The sequence below is a fragment of the Polyodon spathula genome, chromosome 9 (assembly GCF_017654505.1).
Source record: "Polyodon spathula isolate WHYD16114869_AA chromosome 9, ASM1765450v1, whole genome shotgun sequence".
In the NCBI taxonomy this organism is placed as follows: Eukaryota; Metazoa; Chordata; class Actinopteri; order Acipenseriformes; family Polyodontidae; genus Polyodon; species Polyodon spathula.
In genome coordinates, this window is record NC_054542.1 from 15494741 (window position 1) to 15515689 (window position 20949).

The window sequence follows — 20949 nt, forward strand, 5'->3', positions numbered from 1 at the left end:
ACAAATATTTATAGAGCACATAAATATAAAAAATAATTGTTATTTTTTTCTTTACCCAGTGCACTCATACTCACGGTATCAGTATTGCATTATCACTAACTAAACTCTGCAAGTGTTTTCAAGATGTATTATTATTATACAATCAATATACAGTAGTACTGTACAAATAAACTTGGTGGCCTAAACGTGTAAACAGAATATAAACATGAGCACGGCTTTCTGCTGACTTAATAAAGACAACACTAACGTTAGGGTTTAAAATAGTACAAATGCATTGCAAACTGTATAAAGACATTACCATGTGAAGGGGCTCCCTCACAATACCATTAGCTAATGGTTCAGTTGGAAATAAAATTAAAAAAAAATTAAATAAAGCACTGTCACAGAGACGGCCGAAGTGGGCGGCATCAGAACCAGGAAGAGGAATGAAATCCACAACAGACAGGATGAAATGAAATGATGAAGACGTCTGTTGGCGCCGGTTTATTATAAAATAAAAGGTTTAAACAAACACGAAAACACAGGACACGGCACTCTACACCAAAATAAATAGACAAACAAAAACAGACTAAACTTAACAAAACGGTGCACGGACAGACACTGACAAACACGGTGAGTTTTAAATAAACAAGTATCGTGCTGGCCCCACCAGCATGCAATAGCAATTGAAATATTTAAGTTTCTCCTTCTCTCGCTCCCGTTCTCCACTCACCGAACACCCCAACTGCGAGTATGTGACAACGTGCATCTATGTATACTGTTGTGCTGGGATTCAATTACCAATTAATTATTCACTTGAATCCCAGCACGTGAATTAATAAAGTGCAATTCCCCGTGCTCACATATTACTACATTTTACTTGCACGCGAAGTGCTGTGCAATCCTCGTGCCTAAATACACATACACATTTTTAAACACGTGTTACACAGACCCGTTTATATCCCGTGTACCAATGTCTATATACCAACATTTAAACACACCACATGCAACACATAACAGATAATAAACACAGGGGCGGGCACTTTGTCACAAGCACCTTTATTAACTTTCTACTGTGCTCGAGCTACAGTGTCCCTGCACCTCAGTAACACTGTGATAGCCACTGAGGTGATCTCTCCTGTTTATTAATTTGTTTTATATAGATGTGCAGTGGCTCTCAAAAGTATTTACCCCCTTTGACTTTTCCACATTTTATTGTGTTACAACATGGAATCAAAATGGATTTCATTAGGAGTTTTTACTACTGATCAACACAAAAAAAGTCCATAATGTCAAGGTGAAAAATAAAATCTACAAATTGTTCTAAATTAATTATAAATACAAAACAGAAAATAATTGATTGCATAAGTATTCACCCCCTTGAGTCAATATTTGGTAGAGGCACCTTTGGTAGCAGTTATACAGCCATGAGTCTATTTGGATAAGTCTATACCAGCTTTGCACACCTGGACACTCCAATTTTTGCCCATTCTTCTTTGCAAAATTGCTCAAGCGCTGTCAAATTGGATGGGGACCTTTGGTGAACATCAATTTTCAACTCTTTCCACATATTCTCAATTCTATTGAGGTCCGGGCTTTGACTGGGCCACTCCAGGACATTGACCTTTCTGTTTTTTTAAGCCACTCCAGTGTGGCTTTGGCTGTATATTTGGGGTCATTGTCCTGCTGGAAGTTGAGTCTTCTCTCAAGTCCCAGGTCTCTTGCAGACTTCAGCAGGTTTTCTTCCAGGATTTCTCTGTACATTGCTGCATCCATTTAAACCTCTATATTCATGAGCTTTCCAGGCCCTGACACAGAGAAGCATTCCCATAGAATGATGCTGCCACCACTATGCTTCATGGTAGGGATGGTGTTCTCAGGATGATGTGCAGTGTTAGGCTTGCGCCAAACAGCGCTTAGCATTGGACCAAAAAACTATATTTTGGTCTCATCAGACCATAGAATCATCTTCCACTTGGTCTCGGAGTCTCTCATGTGCCTTCTGGCAAACTCCAGCCGAGATTTGATGCGAGTTTTTGGTTTGGATGGTTTTCTTTTTGCCACTGTCCCATAAAGGCCAGTTTTGTGAAGCACCCGGGCTATTGTTGCCGTATGCACAGTGTCTCCCAGTTCAGCTGTGGAAGACTGTAACTCCTTTAGAGTTGCCATAGGCCTCTTGGTGGTCTCCCTGACAAGTGCCTTTCTCACCCGGATACTCAGTTTTTGAGGACGGCCTGTTCTAGACAGATTCACAATTGTGCCATATTCTCTCCATTTCTTAATAATGGACTTTACTATGCTCCTGGGGATATACAGTGCCTTGGAAATGTTTTTATATCCTACCCCTGATTGGTGCATTGGAAGAACCTTATTCCGGATTTGTTTTGAATGTTCCTTCGTCTTCATGATGTAGTTTTTGTTAGGAAATGTACTAACCAACTGTGGGACCTCCCAGAGACAGGTGTATTTAACCTGAAATCATGTGAAACACCTTAATTGCACACAGGTGGACTCCATTCAACTAATTATGTGACTTCTAAAGACAATTGGTTGCACCAGAGCTTATTTAGGTGTGTTATAACTTGGGGCTACGTTCCTGACTCTTCAACCAGATAATGTAGTTTTACAAAAACTGACCCGTTATATTGTAGTCTTGCAAATACTTATGTAACTCTTTACACTAAGTCCTGTGGTTACGCACATATTACTGAGACACCTACCTGGCCTGTTTAAAAGTACTTGGGGCTTTCCAGTGACGTATTCAGTGTGTGTGTGTGGTACACCGAGCAGGAAATACGATCGCCTGAAGTTAAGCCCCTCATCATGTGACAGAGTTCACAACTTAGGTTTCATTTTGAGTCCATTGCTCTTATCAGACATGTTTAACGGCAAATAGATAATACAAAAAAAAAAAAAAAAAAAAAACGCTAGGCAGGGCGACCAAGGCAGGTACTTCAGTTCGGACACCAAGCATGCGCACATGACACATGGCTCAGGTCTCGCCGTGTTGTAAATGCGGTATCGATGTTGTAAAGTCGAAGCAGGGTAATAATGCAAAAGAGTTGTAAGTGCCGTGCGTCGTAAGTAGAAGCGTCGTAAGTCGAAGATCATCTGTGTGTATGTGTGTGTGTGTGTGTGTGTGTATATATATATATATATATACAGTACTGTGCAAAAGTTTTCTGCTGTTTTGAAGGCAAAGGGTAGTCACACCAAATACTGATTTGATGTAGATTTTTCTTCTGTTCACTCACTTTGCATTTTGTTAATTGATAAATATAATCTATTAACATGTCTGTTTTTGAAAGCATTCTTTACGGCATTTTTTCACACCTGCCTAAAACTTTTGCACAGTACTGTATATATTTTTGCTATATGATTATCAACATAGTTATATACATAGTATATAATGTATATATATGTAATATTATAGATATAGATATAGATATATATATATATATATATATATATATATATATATATATATATATATATATATATATATATATATAGAACATAAGAACATAAGAAAGTTTACAAGTTTACAAACGAGAGGAGGCCATTCGGCCCATCTTGCTCGTTTGGTTGTTAGTAGCTTATTGATCCCAGAATCTCATCAAGCAGCTTCTTGAAGGATCCCAGGGTGTCAGCTTCAACAACATTACTGGGGAGTTGATTCCAGACCCTCACAATTCTCTGTGTAAAAAAGTGCCTCCTATTTTCTGTTCTGAATGCCCCTTTGTCTAATCGCCACGTAGTCTTCTTTGTTCAAGACTGAACAGATTCAATTCTTTTAGCCTGTCTGCATATGACATGCCTTTTAAGCCTGGAATAATTCTGGTCGCTCTTCTTTGCACTCTTTCTAGAGCAGCAATATCTTTTTTGTAGCGAGGTGACCAGAACTGTATTCAAGATGAGGTCTTACTAGTGCATTGTACAGTTTTAACATTACTTCCCTTGATTTAAATTCAACACTTTTTCACAATGTATCCGAGCATCTTGTTAGCCTTTTTTATAGCTTCCCCACATTGTCTAGATGAAGACATTTCTGAGTCAACAAAAACTCCTAGGTCTTTTTTATAGATTCCTTCTCCAATTTCAGTATCTCCCATATGATATTTATAATGTACATTTTTATTTCCTGCGTGCAGTACCTTACACTTTTCTCTATTAAATGTCATTTGCCATGTGTCTGCCCAGTTCTGAATCTTGTCTAGATCATTTTGAATGACCTTTGCTGCTACAACAGTGTTTGCCACTCCTCCTACTTTTGTGTCGTCTGCAAATTTAACAAGTTTGCTTACTATACCAGAATCTAAATCATTAATGTAGATTAGGAATAGCAGAGGACCTAATACTGATCCCTGTGGTACACCACTGGTTACCACACTCCATTCTGAGGTTTTTCCTCTAATCAGTACTTTCTGTTTTCTACATGTTAACCACTCCCTAATCCATGTACATGTGTTTCCTTGAATCCCAACTGCGTTCAGTTTGAGAATTAATCTTTTGTGTGGGACTTTGTCAAAAGCTTTCTGGAAATCTAAATAAACCATGTCATATGCTTTGCAATTATCCATTATCGATGTTGCATCCTCAAAAAAATCAAGCAAGTTAGTTAGACACGATCTCCCTTTCCTAAAACCATGTTGACTGTCTCCCAGGACACTGTTACCATATAGGTAATTTTCCATTTTGGATCTTATTATAGTTTCCATAAGTTTGCATATAATAGAAGTCAGGCTTACTGGTCTGTAGTTACCTGGTTCAGTTTTGTTTCCCTTTTTGTGGATCGGTATTACGTTTGCAATTTTCCAGTCTGTCGGTACCACCCCTGTGTCAAGAGACTGCTGCATGATCTTGGTTAGCGGTTTGTAAATTACTTCTTTCATTTCTTTTTATATATATATATATATATATATATATATATATATATATATATATTATATAATATATATCGTTTTTTTGCTTTAATTTTGAAGCAAAACATCTACTTTTATATTGTTATGTTTTCTATCAGCAGAATTATCACCAATGGGTTGAATTGAAGTATCTACGTTGAGTAAACGCTGCAGCTCGGAAACGACACAAAATGCAGTGTGAAGTATTGTGTTTTAATGAAACTAGATCAAATTGGCCACCTTGTAGTTTAATGAAATTAGATCAAATTGGCCACATCTGCTAATTTTATTATTTATTATTTTACATACCGGTATTTTTTACACAGGTCAGTGGTATTTTAATATAATGAATCCGCATTCATCCCCTTTTTTCTCTCTTTCATCTGAACAATGCGGCAGCCTACACCGCGACTCATATTGCCTCCAAATGCAGAAGGACTCTGGAAATGGGAGTGTTTTTTGTCCAGATATCTAACCTGTTTTGATTTTTTTTCAAAGCGTTTCTCAGAGGATTATGCTCATGTGTGAAAGGCAGTATTCAATTCCATAGGATCGATTTTTCAAAACGAAAAACACCAACAATAAACGCTGTAGTGTGACTAGCCCTTAATAAGCGATTAAAAAAAACAAAAAAATGGAATCTCATGAATCACGATTGGATTTGCAGGTTACTATAGCTACCGCTTCAACTGAGTAGGCGTGTACTAAACGGGAAGTAAACTGAGCTGTTTTATCAGTCTGCCTTTATAAAGTAACTAAAGATCTTCTATATAGAAGATCTTTGAAGTAACTGCTTCAGAACAAAAAAAAAATCTTTAGAAGCCGCCGGTTGTCCCGTGGGTTTTGCATCACTACAGCTCGGTAGTCCAGACCTAATTTTTGATAGTCCCAAGCGCCCGAATTACAGATTTGTCCGCCCCGTGGGTGTATTTATTATCTATAACAAAAACATTGTCAATATAAAAAATTAAAGTTAGAAAAACAGGCGTTTAAAGTGGTGATATCAAACACAAAAGCCCAAGTTAGGAGAAGCAATTGGGGCAACCTTGTCAAGCATCAAGCAAATAGGCACATTGGAAAGGAGCTGGGGCCCAACCTTCACTCAGTTGTTGCTTCTAACTTGGCTTTTTTTTTTTAATAATAGTCAGTAAACAATAATTATCAAATAAAAATCAATCAACATCAAAACGTGTGCCATTATTGACTTGCTCTGTGCCATTTAATGAAATGTTCAATACAACAGAACCCGGGGTTGCCTTCGCAACCACTGCACATTTTTCTTGTATTCTTTCTTTTGTTTTCATTTTCGTAGCAGACCCTGTACCTTTTTTGCGGTCTCTGCTTCCCTTGTGTTGGAGGGATAGTCACAAATGCGTGTACACAGCTACTTTGCGCAGACATTGTAATGGATCTGGCTGCTGCAGACGCCTGCTTTGTTGCCTTGTACCCAGTGCTGAGTTACAGCACTGCCATTTCAAACCAAACAGCTTCCCGTTTACAGCTGGTTTACCTGTCAAGTAGCTGCATGCTCTTTTGTTTGTACAGTTTGTACTGTTCTTGGTTTGTACTGTACCGTTCTCCACGTACGTTGCCATGTTTAGCTTTATTAAAAACTATATAAACTACAACTAAACAAGTAAAACTGATAATAAAACTAAAAGTAATAATTGGAGTTGCTGCATGAAACGCAATTGAATACAAATGTCACCAGACCCCTCCCCCCCGACTTTCATTGCACATTCCACAGTACTAGCACAGCGTTAGAGAATGAAACCTGAAACGCTAGACTGAGAAACCGATCATAGAATAGAATGGGAATGTTTTCATTTGACGTATGTACGTACGTCATGGTGTTGAAGTGGTATAACTAGTTCAGGCACCTTTTGCAATAATAACCTCTTTTAAATGATTAGGATATTTGTCAATGAGCTTTTGGCAGGATTCTTTAGTGATTTTTGACCACAACGCAAAATTGTTCCACTTCATTCAGATTCAGAGGACTTATCTTGTGCACAGCTTTCTTCATCTATACCAGAGATTCTCAGTCAGATTTAGACTAGACAATTCCAGAACTTGATTTTATTCTTCTTTAACCATTCTGAAGTAGGTTTGATGTGTGCTTTGGATCGTTGTCGTGTTGGAACGTCCAGTTGCTCTTTAATCCAAGCTTTGTAGCAGAGGGTTTCATATGATTGGCCAGGATCTTTTAGTATGCCATGGAATCCATTTTACCATGTATTGGAACTACATTTCCTGTGTCATTAGAGGAAGAATATTACCACCTCCATGCTTGAGGTAGGTGTTCTTTTTGTTGGACGCCTCACCAGACTTTATGAGTACTATATGTTCCAGTTTCAACTTAAATGGGTTTAAATATGGTAATGTAAAACAACAGTAAAACCCAATGTTTGAGTAAAATTGCATTATGGGGGAAATGGGAGCCACAACCTTACCATGTTATAACCGATTCTGCAATATAATGGTTCGCGTTATAACGGGGTAGCATGGTAGTAGTATTACCAGTATGTTAAATACTAAACCTGTGTAATTTTATTGTACTGACGTAGTAAGATAATTGAGATTACAGACTGATTGCCGAATTCGCTATTTTTAAGTATTCTTAGCAAATGTTTTCCAAATTTTTAGTTGGGGAAAAAAAAATTACTGATCCACCCGTTGCAGTTTAAGCATCCAGACTTCTCGTCAACATCAAATGTGACCAGAGACCAGTTCCTCATTTTTTTAAGACATCTCTCTTTGAAAAACGAAAATGTGATATTACTGATGACACCTGAGCCCTCATTGCCCTGATACGAGACCGATCAAGATAATAGATGTGAAGGTTTTAGACAATTAATAAAAACTCTGGAGCCGTCATATACAAACCCTTCAATACAAACCATCTCATCTGAGATTTCACACAAGTATATTAGTGAAGACAGCGGTCCAGATAAGCTGTGTACCTGCCATTTGTATACCTCCCCTAAAATTTAAAACTCTGCAATACATCTGAAAGTATTAACGAAAGTGAAATAAATACAATACATGCATTATTTTGTTATGACGTAAACAGAAATAATTTATCATTTGTTGTGCGATTTATTTTTTATGTGCAATTATATTTGTGTTTAATATGTAATAATAACAGTTTCTAATATGACATATTATCTGTTATTTAGTAATAGGTGTTAAGTTTAATTCCCAGTTTACAAAGACGTGGCAAACTCTCACCAAAGTTGTCTTTTTTAGTTTGTAATCGCCGCTGATATTTATATTAATTTTTCTTCATACAAATAATACAGCGAAAGAGAAATAAATACATGTATAATTTGTATGTGTTGAAATATTGTATCAGAAACCATTATGCATTTGTCTTGCGATTTATTTTGATGTGCAATTATATACTGCGGTCATCAGAGTTTTGAAATGCTGGTCAAGTGTCAGACACTTATCTCGTAATCAGACGCTTAATTTGTCTAGATAGTTTCCCTGTTTCAAGCAGTGAAATTCATCACTCTGAGAGATTTAGAACTGCACTGGAATAAAACGAGCAATGAAATGCACTTGCATACATTTTCAAAAAGAATGAAAAATGTAATATTTATAAGTATGAAATAAATCTCACTAATAGCTTATTGTAACATAGTCAAAGCACAATTCCATGTTGTTTAAATTATTGAGAACAGACATTTTTGCTGCTTACTATTAAAATGTATTTGACCAAAAAAGTTTGTATTTGTGTGTTTGTATGTGCATATATACACAAAGGAACTTCATGAAAGTTACCAATGAAAAAAATCGATCTCGGACTGGACATGCAGCTGCCAAATTCCTCATAATTTTCTTGTGCATCACCCAGCCACATCTTTGGAAAGATGTAAAGGCATTGCCATAAACAAAACAAAAACCCCCCAACAAAAAAACATGTAACTGGGTGAACAACGTAATTTTGGATTTTGTAAAGGGGTGCAATTCGGCATCCAGAAATTAAATCAGGTTGGGCTTTTTTTTGGGGGGGGGGGGGGGGGGGTTGCTGTACATATGAATGAAACTGGTAATGATATATTCCTAAAAAATCTCCAGCATGGAATTATGGAATTAAACCACACCTTCTGCAAATATATCCTTCCCTTCCCATACCCACCCTTACACCATTGTTTTTATTGTATATTTAGAATAGTGTACATGTGTGTATTGTTTTGTTTTAATAAAAGTGCATTTTTAAAATATCTTTATTATTGAGAAATGTATATAGACATAAGTATTACTGTATGGTATGCAATGAATGCTGTATGATATCTATATTCATAATGTCTTTATATTTGATTAATGAGATCTGGTGTAAAACATAATAATTAAAAAAATTAGATAACGTTAAGAGCAAGCTTTCACACAGAGTTCCACATAATAATCTACAAGTAAAAATTATTACCAGTGTGATATGACGTTTTATCTTTCCTGAAATACAATGACTAATGAGTGGGGACTTTATTGTAGAAGTGAGGATCAGAGATTTGCACAGGGTACTACATTAAATTGGAAAGCTATCTGAATTATTAGTACAGTATTTGATGTTGTGCGAGTACATCTACCATGTCAACTCGGACTACAGATGTTTATATAAATAACACTGTGTAACAAATTTTTTTTTTTTTCGGTTCCTGGGTAGTAAGTGTTATTTCCTAATTGCTTATGCCTCAAAAGTATAGAAAATGGCTATTATTCCCAACAAACTTTGCTTTTGTGACCAGGACAGTCATATTTTGAAATGTACCTATTTTCCAGAACATTCCAGATAGATTCAGTGCTGAGCAAACTTGGAGTAACTTCTAGAACTTTCCAGTAATATAAATAGTAGTATATATACAGGGGCCTTAAGCCCACCAGTTCAGTTTAGTTCCAGCTGCCGCCTTGAAGTATGATGAGTACGGCTGGGAGGTCATAGGAGACTTCAAAATGGTGGCATTCCTGATGGGTCTCCAAGGTGGTTTTACCAAGTTTCCCTGCTATCTTTGCCTTTGGGACAGCAGGGACACCAATGCGCACTACCACAGGCGGGACTGGCCACAGCGGACCGAGTTCTCTGTGGGGAGGAACAACGTCAAGTGGGAGCCACTGGTGGACCCCCAGAAGGTGCTGATGCCACCACTGCACATCAAATTGGGCCTTATGAAACAATTTGTCAGAGCTCTAGATAAGGAGTTGGCAGCCTTCAAATACCTTCAAGACTTCTTCCCTAAGCTGTCTGAGGCAAAGGTCAAAGCCGGTGTCTTCGTCGGACCACAGATAAAGAAGATCCTGGAGTGCAATGAATTCCCCAAGAAGCTCACTAGTAAGGAGAAAGTGGCTTGGAACAGCTTTGTCGCAGTGGTTCGGGGCTTCCTGGGCAATCACAAGGCCGAAAACTATGTGGAGCTGGTTGAGACTCTGGTGAAGAACTACGGCACAGTGGGCTGTAGGATGTCCATATCCTTGATGCTCATCTTGATAAATTCAAGGAGAACATGGGAGCGTACTCGGAGGAGCAAGGCGAGCGCTTCCACCAGGATATACTGGACTGGACCGCTACAAGGGCAGTATAATGAGAACATGATGGGAGACTACATTTAGGGGCTGATTCGTGAAAGTGATTTACAGTATAATCGTAAATCTCGAAAAACTACTCACTTCTAAATCTTTTGTAGTCATTTTTGTATTACTTTATTATAAATACATGTTAATTTGGATTCATATGTTGTTTTTTTCTGACTTTATGTGAACGAAAAGACACACATTCGCCCGTATTCTCATTGGAAATAGGTAAATTTCAAAATGTCACTGTCCTGGTCACAAAAGCAAAGTTTGTGGGGAATAATAGCCATTTTCTGTACTTTTGAGGCATAAGCAATTAGGAAATAACACTTACTACCCAGGAACAAAAGGAGCAATTTCCTGAAGATAAAATGTATTTATAATACAACTGAAAAGTAAATGTACATTACGATAAATGTCACCTTTAAAAAAAAAAAAAAAAAAACTTTCTGCAATACACTTTGATAAATAACATGACAACATATTTAAACAAAAATTACTGTCTGCAATGCAAAACTTGTTTTCGTTTCTCAAAAAAAAAAATACAAATGGCGTCCTGTAATTTTTGATGAACACAGTGAACCTTGCCTTTAAGCTCTAAGATTCTTGCACGCGTAGAAAGGCTCAAAAAAGCCAAAGGCTAACTTATTTCACGGCTAACTTATTACCCTCTGTACGGTACATGTGCGGTGACCAGTTCGGTACAGTACACATGTGGTAACCTCATTCCCTGTTTGGGGGGTACCGTGTTGGGAACGGAGCAGGTCGGTGACCTACAGGCTCACATGTTCGATGCCCTCCTATATAGCTTCTGGCTAACCCAAACCAAATGAATGCAAATGAATACAAGACTCGAAATCTGCAACTTCTGCGTCACAGGCAGTGCACGCAGCTTTGGTATAATTTTATTCAGGTTCAGGGTCTTCACAAGATAAATACTCTACGGTATTGGTTACATTTCGTACTTGATAGGGAACTGGAGGAATACCTAAAAGATAAAAACTAAATTGACTGTGGGCCATTGATCTGAAGAAAAACTGGCCAGACTTGCCAATCAAATTATGTGCATTCCAGCAACATCAACACCTGCTGAAATAATTTTCTCCACGGCTGGATGTATTGTAAACAAAACAAGGTGTTCATTGCTGCACCTTTTTGCAGTTGTAAATAAAAAGAAGACTACATTGATGTTAAAGTTAATGTTTAAGGTATGTTCTTTAAGCAAACTAGTTATTTTTTGTTATAGTTGAAGGTCCATATTTGAACTGAGCTGTTACTGTTCTGTTTCACTGTTTATTTATTATTATGTTTGTTACGTATTTAATTAATCAACAGTTCATTTAATTAGTTCTATTACATCTTTATAGACTTTTAATGTAAAGGTGCCAACTCTGTGTGATGAACAAATATTTGAAATTGCTTAAGTGCTTTTTTTTTGTTTTATAAAAATTGTTAAACTACATAAATTTTGTATTTTGGTCAGTATCATGTTAAGTGGTGGCTAATGTTCAGTAAATGCTTTTTTGAATTCTCTTATATTAAGTGTTGGGTGTCTGTACTTTTGTCTGTGACTGTATCGTTGTATCCAGAATAGTATTGTGTATTCTACCTTATGTATTCTAGATTTCTGGTTTATACTGTAAAACAATAATTCTATGTTTGAAATGGAAAATGTTCTCTAAAATCAAGTGTGGCAAATGGACAGAATACCAGTTAACCAAACATGTAAATATAGTCTGTTACTCTTTGTTAAGTTTGATTATACTTTACCTCAAAATCTATTTCCTAGATTTTATTGGTGTTTTTTTTATTTAATTTCAGTATACGTGGTGTTCTACCTGATGATGCTTCAGTGTTCATAGTATCTTCAGGTAACCATGATGGCAACACAGTCGGTATCCATAGACAATTACCAGGAAGGGCAACCGGTAAGTTATATGTTTTGTGCATATTTATATTGTTAAAATGGCTAAAACAGTACTGTCACAGTCAGAGAGTGTGAGCGGAGCGAAGTGCTGCAATTGTATATGGAGCAGGGTAGTTGATGACCACAGTTTTATTTTTCTTAAATCCGTGTTCAGTCATGGAGTTTGCTCAAAAGTTTTTTAAAACTTTATGTTCCAATACAGCGCTGTGAACACGGTTTATTTTTTCTGCACTCTTAAGGATAGTTCATTCACAACAGGTTGGTCCTGAGCCCTGTTGAGACTCACTAATATGTGTTTGTGGGTTGCGTTGAACTCTCTATTCATATACAAGCAAGCCCAGTATAAAGCTAATTTGATACGACTCATGTGCAAAGTTTGAAATAGGTGAGTACATGACATCATAGGAACCTGTTAAAAACCTGTTAATTGCAAGATGGTATTTCCTGACTTACTTTATTTTCAATTTACAGTTTTTCAGTACCAATCAGTAATAATGAGAAAGCATGTTCGAATTGAATTAGATAACTTCCATGAACATTTTATGTAGGCTTTTTTTATTTGCTGATCATATATATATATATATCTAAATGTAAAACTAAATTGCCAAAATGGTTTAATAGATCAATTAAAAAAAATATTCAGCGAAAAAAGGCACTTTACAGAGCATTAAAAAAGGACCAAAAAGAAAGTAAAGAGTACACAGAACTGCAAACGCAAGTCAAAAAGGAAGTTAGAAAGGCCAAGAGAGAAATAGAAATGAACGTTGCTAAGGGAGCTAAAACCAATTCCAAAATGTTTTTCCAATATTACAACAGCAAGCGAACATTCAAAGAGGAGATTAAATGTTTAAGAGATACAAATGGCAAAATCGTAGATGAAGAAAAAAAATAGCAAATATATTAAATGATTACTTTTCACAAGTTTTTACAAAGGAAGATACTGACAACATGCCCCACATGTCATCCAGTTCCTATCCAGTTTTAAATAACTTTAGCATAACTGAGGCAGAAGTGTTAAAGGGACTAGGAGCTCTTAAAATAAACAAATCCCCTGGGCCGGATGAGATCCTCCCAGTAGTACTCAAATAAATGAAAGAAGTAATTTACAAACCGCTAACCAAGATCATGCAGCAGTCTCTTGACACAGGGGTGGTACCAACAGACTGGAAAATTGCAAACGTAATACCGATCCACAAAAAGGGAAACAAAACTGAACCAGGTAACTACAGCCCAGTAAGCCTGACTTCTATTATATGCAAACTTATGGAAACTATAATAAGATCCAAAATGGAAAATTACCTATATGGTAACAGGGTCCTGGGAGACAGTCAACATGGTTTTAGGAAAGGGAGATCTTGTCTAACTAACTTGCTTGATTTTTTTTGAGGATGCAACATCGATAATGGATCATTGCAAAGCATATGACATGGTTTATTTAGATTTCCAGAAAGCTTTTGACAAAGTCCCACACAAAAGATTAATTCTCAAACTGAACGTAGTTGGGATTCAAGGAAACACATGTACATGGATTAGGGAGTGGTTAACATGTAGAAAACAGAAAGTACTGATTAGAGGAGAAACCTCAGAATGGAGTGTGGTAACCAGCGGTGTACCACAGGGATCAGTATTAGGTCCTCTGCTATTCCTAATCTACATTAATGATTTAGATTCTGGTATAGTAAGCAAACTTGTTAAATTTGTAGACGACACAAAAGTAGGAGGAGTGGCAAACACTGTTGTAGCAGCAAAGGTCATTCAAAATGATCTAGACAAGATTCAGAACTGGGCAGACACATGGCAAATGACATTTAATAGAGAAAAGTGTAAGGCACTGCACGCAGGAAATAAAAATGTACATTATAAATATCATATGGGAGATACTGAAATTGGAGAAGGAATCTATGAAAAAGACCTAGGAGTTTTTGTTGACTCAGAAATGTCTTCATCTAGACAACGTGGGGAAGCTATAAAAAAGGCTAACAAGATGCTCGGATACATTGTGAAGTGTGTTGAATTTAAATCAAGGGAAGTAATGTTAAAACTGTACAATGCACTAGTAAGACCTCATATTGAATATTGTGTGCAGTTCTGGTCACCTCGCTAGAAAAAAGATATTGCTGCTCTAAAAAAAGTGCAAAGAAGAGCGACCAGAATTATTCCAGGCTTAAAAGGCATGTCATGTGCAGACAGGCTAAAAGAATTGAATCTGTTCAGTCTTGAACAAAGAAGACTACGTGGCGACCTAATTCAAGCATTCAAAATTCTAAAAGGTATTGACAGTGTCGACCCAAGGGACTTTTTCAGCCTGAAAAAAGAAACAAGGACCAGGGGTCACAAATGGAGTTTAGACAAAGGGGCATTCAGAACAGAAAATAGGAGGCACTTTTTTACACAGAGAATTGTGAGGGTCTGGAATCAACTCCCCAGTAATGTTGTTGAAGCTGACACCCTGGGATCCTTCAAGAAGCTGCTTGATGAGATTTTGGGATCAATAAGCTACTAACAACCAAACGAGCAAGATGGGCCGAATGGCCTCCTCTCGTTTGTAAACTTTCTTATGTTCTTATGTTCTTATATATATAATTATTTTTTTTTTACTTGGCTCAAGCTATGCGATTATAATAAAGAAGATTAAGTAGTATTTTGACTATACATTCAATCTTTTCATCTGCAATCGGCAACACACTGGGGGGAAAAAACTTTTTTTTTTTTTTTATACCATGTGAGTGGAGCAAAGCGTGCCTATTTTCTCTGGAGCAGGGAAGAGGGCCGGGAATCTCAAGCAGTGGAGTGGAGTGGAAGACACCACAGAGAGGAGCAGAGGATATTATCATAGAGCAGAGCAGAGGATATTATCATAGAGCAGAGCAGAGGTTGTTATCATAGAGCAGAGCAGAGGATATTATCATAGAGCAGAGCAGAGGATATTATCATAGAGCAGAGCAGAGGTTGTTATCATAGAGCAGAGCAGAGGTTGTTATCATAGAGCAGAGCAGAGGATATTATCATAGAGCAGAGCAGAGGTTGTTATCATAGAGCAGAGCAGAGGATATTATCATAGAATAGAGCAGAAGATATTATCATAGAGCAGAGCAGAGGTTGTTATCATAGAGCAGAGCAGAGGATATTATCATAGAGCAGAGCAGAGGATATTATCATAGAACAGAGCAGAGGATATTATCATAGAACAGAGCAGAGGATGTTATCATAGAGCAGAGCAAAGGATATTATCATAGAGCAGAGCAGAAGATATTATCATAGAGCAGAGCAGAGGTTGTTATAGAGCAGAGCAGAGGATATTATCATAGAGCAGAGCAGAGGATATTATCATAGAGCAGAGCAGAGGTTGTTATCATAGAGCAGAGCAGAGGATATTATCATAGAGCAGAGCAGAGGATATTATCATAGAGCAGAGCAGAGGATATTATCATAGAACAGAGCAGAGGATATTATCATAGAACAGAGCAGAGGATGTTATCATAGAGCAGAGCAAAGGATATTATCATAGAGCAGAGCAGAGGATGTTATCATAGAGCAGAGGTTGTTATAGAGCATAGCAGAGGTTGTTATCATAGAGCAGAGCAGAGGATATTATCATAGAGCAGAGCAGAGGTTGTTCATAGAGCAGAGCAGAGGATATTATCATAGAGCAGAGCAGAGGTTGTTATCATAGAGCAGAGCAGAGGATATTATCATAGAGCAGAGCAGAGGATATTATCATAGAGCAGAGCAGAGGATATTATCATAGAGCAGAGCAGAGGATATTATCATAGAGCAGAGCAGAGGATATTATCATAGAGCAGAGCAGAGGTTGTTATAGAGCAGAGCAGAGGTTGTTATCATAGAGCAGAGCAGAGGATATTATCATATAGCAGAGCAGAGGTTGTTATCATAGAATAGAGCAGAGGATATTATCATAGAGCAGAGCAGAGGTTGTTATCATAGAGCAGAGCAGAGGATATTATAGAGCAGAGCAGAGGATATTATCATAGAACAGAGCAGAGGATATTATCATAGAACAGAGCAGAGGATGTTATCATAGAGCAGAGCAAAGGATATTATCATAGAGCAGAGCAGAAGATATTATCATAGAGCAGAGCAGAGGATATTATCATAGAGCAGAGCAGAGGTTGTTATAGAGCAGAGCAGAGGTTGTTATCATAGAGCAGAGCAGAGGATATTATCATAGAGCAGAGGATATTATCATAGAGCAGAGCAGAGGATGTTATCATAGAGCAGAGCAGAGGATATTATCATAGAGCAGAGCAGAGGTTGTTATCATAGAGCAGAGCAGAGGATATTATCATAGAGCAGAGCAGAGGATATTATAGAGCGGAGCAGTGGATATTATCATAGAACAGAGCAGAGGATATTATCATAGAACAGAGCAGAGGATGTTATCATAGAGCAGAGCAAAGGATATTATCATAGAGCAGAGCAGAGGATGTTATCATAGAGCAGAGGTTGTTATAGAGCATAGCAGAGGTTGTTATCATAGAGCAGAGCAGAGGATATTATCATAGAGCAGAGGATATTATCATAGAGCAGAGCAGAGGTTGTTATCATAGAGCAGAGCAGAGGATATTATCATAGAGCAGAGCAGAGGATATTATCATAGAGCAGAGCAGAGGTTGTTATCATAGAGCAGAGCAGAGGATATTATCATAGAGCAGAGCAGAGGATATTATCATAGAGCAGAGCAGAGGATTTTATCATAGAGCAGAGCAGAGGATATTATCATAGAGCAGAGCAGAGGATGTTATCATAGAGCAGAGCAAAGGATATTATCATAGAGCAGAGCAGAGGATGTTATCATAGAGCAGAGGTTGTTATAGAGCATAGCAGAGGATGTTATCGTAGAGCAGAGCAGAGGATATTGTCATAAAGCAGAGCAGAGGATATTATCATAGAGCAGAGCAGAGGATATTATCATAGAGCAGAGCAGAGGATATTATAGAGCGGAGCAGAGGATATTATCATAGAACAGAGCAGAGGATATTATCATAGAGCAGAGCAGAGAATATTATCATAAAACAGAGCAGAGGATATTATCATAGAGCAGAGCAAAGGATATTATCATAGAGCAGAGCAGAGGATATTATCATAGAGCAGAGGATATTATCATAGAGCAGAGCAGAGGTTGTTATAGAGCAGAGCAGAGGTTGTTATAGAGCAGAGCAGAGGATATTATCATAGAGCAGAGCAGAGGTTGTTATCATAGAGCAGAGCAGAGGATATTATCATAGAATAGAGCAGAGGATATTATCATAGAGCAGAGCAGAGGTTGTTATCATAGAGCAGAGCAGAGATATTATCATAGAGCAGAGCAGAGGATATTATAGAGTGGAGCAGAGGATATTATCATAGAACAGAGCAGAGGATGTTATCATAGAGCAGAGCAAAGGATATTATCATAGAGCAGAGCAGAGGATGTTATCATAGAGCAGAGCAGAGGATATTATCATAGAGCAGAGCAGAGGTTGTTATCATAGAGCAGAGCAGAGGATGTTATCATAGAGCAGAGCAGAGGTTGTTATCATAGAGCAGAGCAGAGGATATTATCATAGAGCAGAGCAGAGGATATTATCATAGAGCAGAGCAGAGGTTGTTATCATAGAGCAGAGCAGAGGATATTATCATAGAGCAGAGCAGAGGTTGTTATCATAGAGCAGAGCAGAGGATATTATAGAGCGGAGCAGAGGATATTATCATAGAACAGAGCCGAGGATATTATCATAGAACAGAGCAGAGGATGTTATCATAGAGCAGAGCAAAGGATATTATCATAGAGCAGAGGATGTTATCATAGAGCAGAGGTTGTTATAGAGCATAGCAGAGGATGTTATCATAGAGCAGAGCAGAGGATGTTATCATAGAGGATGTTATCATAGAGCAGAGCAGAGGATATTATCATAGAGCAGAGCAGAGGATATTATAGAGCGGAGCAGAGGATATTATCATAGAACAGAGCAGAGGATATTATCATAGAGCAGAGCAGAGGATATTATAGAGCGGAGCAGAGGATATTATCATAGAACAGAGCAGAGGATATTATCATAGAGCAGAGCAGAGAATATTATCATAAAACAAAGCAGAGGATATTATCATAGAGCAGAGCAAAGGATATTATCATAGAGCAGAGCAGAGGATATTATCATAGAGCAGAGCAGAGGATATTATCATAGAGCAGAGGATATTGTCATAGAACAGAGCAGAGGATATTATCATAGAGCAGAGCAGAGAATATTATCATAGAGTGGTGAGCAGAATTTTGTCACCACTCTGCTCTGCTCACAGTTTACAACAATGGAAATATATATTGAATAATGAATGGGGTAGTGTGTGTTATGTGAATTCAATGAACACACTAGGGATGGGATACTAGGTCTGGGACAATGCATTGAATCGTTGGAATAACCGTTGATGGATAAAATAACCATTGATGGTTGAAAAAAACAAAAAAAGCATTAATAGGACCATTTTTTTTGTTAGTAGCAGCAAAATTTAAATCTACACTCTTGTTCCTTGCCTTTCGTTTAGTTCCTTTAAATAATAATAATAAAAAAAAGGAAAGGTAAAATCCGCTGCTTGTGGAGTTTCTGTGGCAAATAACAGGAAATAATGGAAAATGGAATTGGAAATAACAGACCTGATAGTGGATGTTGTCACGCAAGATATCATACCTGTTAGTAGAGGGAGTTGCGTTTAAAAAGCTGATTGCGAATCTTGCTCCAGGCTATGAAATGCCCTGTCGAAAGATAATCTCCAAATTCATTACTCTGGACCACAAACACGCAAAGGACAGTTCTTTCCCAGGGTCGGGAAGTTGTTCAGTCTGGAAGAAGGCGAGACTCCGTTGCAAGAACGTATTGACCTGGAAGGGAACCGACGTAGCAGCTGCAGATTGTAGAGACAGCTGCAGTCGTTTACCAAGGGGTCATGCGTGACAGCATAAAAAGGGCTGGAGAATCGCAATCTACCCCTTCACTTTGTTTATGAACTTGAACCTGAAGGACCGTGAGAGACGCAGTAACCACTGCTGAAATAAACCTGTGTGTAAAGAATATTAATGAGTGTTTTCATTGTCTCTGTTAGTAATTGTCTGTGTTTGTAAACCAGCAGACGGCTCACACGTATCCAGAGCTATCGCCTTGGGCCAGCACAAAGCCGGATCAACACTTCACCAGAGTCACTATAAATAGTTTTATCACCCACCACAAGCACTACTGTACGCACCCGTACTGGTGACTGTGGCAAGTATTACGTGTGTTTATTATTTGGGCTGCAATCCCTGTTTCTGTTCTCCATGCTTTACACATTGCTGTCTATAGCTGGAGCTTATTATTTGGTCGCCAGTCCTGGATTTACAAAATAAACGCCTTTTTCCAAACCGGATTACAGATTGTCTGTCTGTGGTTATTCCTGCACTGCATCACCTCTGCACCTGTTCACAATCAGCAGCCACTTTGCCACAACTACTCACTCGATATATTGCGGGTGTTGGGGTCCAAAGTAAATCCATTATATGTTGAGGGCCGCGATATAGCGAGAGACCCATAGAAAAACAAATAGGCTAACAAATAAACCTGCTGTACAACCACTCCCTCATTTTATTGGGTGCGTCAGGGTCCAGTATAAATCCTGTACGCAACCTGCTTTTTCTCATTTTTTTTTTATAAAAAGCAGCAGACCATTTCAATTCGTACAGCGAAGGGTAATTGCTTCTCATCAACTTCAGTCTCCAATTAATTTCATGAGTCGTCTTCTCCTTTTTCAAATGCACAAACTTGCTGCATTGAAATAATCCATTCACAACAACAACTTAGGAAGCTTCTTGCTAGGGAGCTGACATCACTGCCTTGTGGCTTTTGCTAGTGCATTGCTGCCACATGTGAACACCTCGTTGGCTAAAATAAAAACCTCTTCAGCAAGTAGATATTTAATTTGCTTTTTGTTATTATGGAATACGTGTGTATATGATAACAGTACGATAGTAATGCTTTGTTTTAAATTATTTTCTATATTTTTGTTTTGTGCAGTATGAAATAAAACAAACAGTAATTGTAAGTGCCCTTGTATATTGCAGCTAAGGTATACACGCTGAGTTAGACAGTAAAAATGGGGAGCCAACTCCAGGACCGATCCAAATCCGCAGTATAGCGAGGAGTAACCGTCAAAAAAAAATACCACTATTATCATCATACCACGTTATAGTGTCATTTTTTAGTAACTTTAACCTGTTACGCCACCTTGTCTCGTGGCGGAACATGGTACTGCAATTCCACATTACATACGATAAATCATGTGTAATATTATTTAAAAAACAAAAGAGCAAAAAAAGCTGACTCCATATCAAAAACGTTGTTTTCCTGCCGTTAAGCAGCAAAGGAATTTTCCAAATTCGCTATTTCACCGCTGAGATATCCCCTTCGCAATGTGTCTAGTACCTTGTGGTTCAAAAACAACTCAGATCGATTAGCTCTGCATGTGGCTGCTCTGGCCTTAACAGCTATCTGTTGATGGTGAAATCATTACGTTGATTATGTTGTAGGGCAGGTCACAAGTTGTCCA

At 37.9% G+C, this 20949-nt stretch overlaps 1 protein-coding gene across 1 annotated transcript in view; it reads left to right on the plus strand.

The window, feature by feature from the left end:
* The window catches only part of LOC121320428 (homeobox protein PKNOX1-like), a 90397-nt gene that overhangs the window by 5840 nt on the left and 63608 nt on the right, over nt 1-20949 (plus strand). The window contains exon 2 of the mRNA XM_041258756.1: nt 12273-12379. Within this exon, the coding sequence (XP_041114690.1) occupies nt 12329-12379 (51 nt within the window). The 5' untranslated portion in view covers nt 12273-12328. The remainder of the gene's footprint in view (nt 1-12272; nt 12380-20949) is intronic.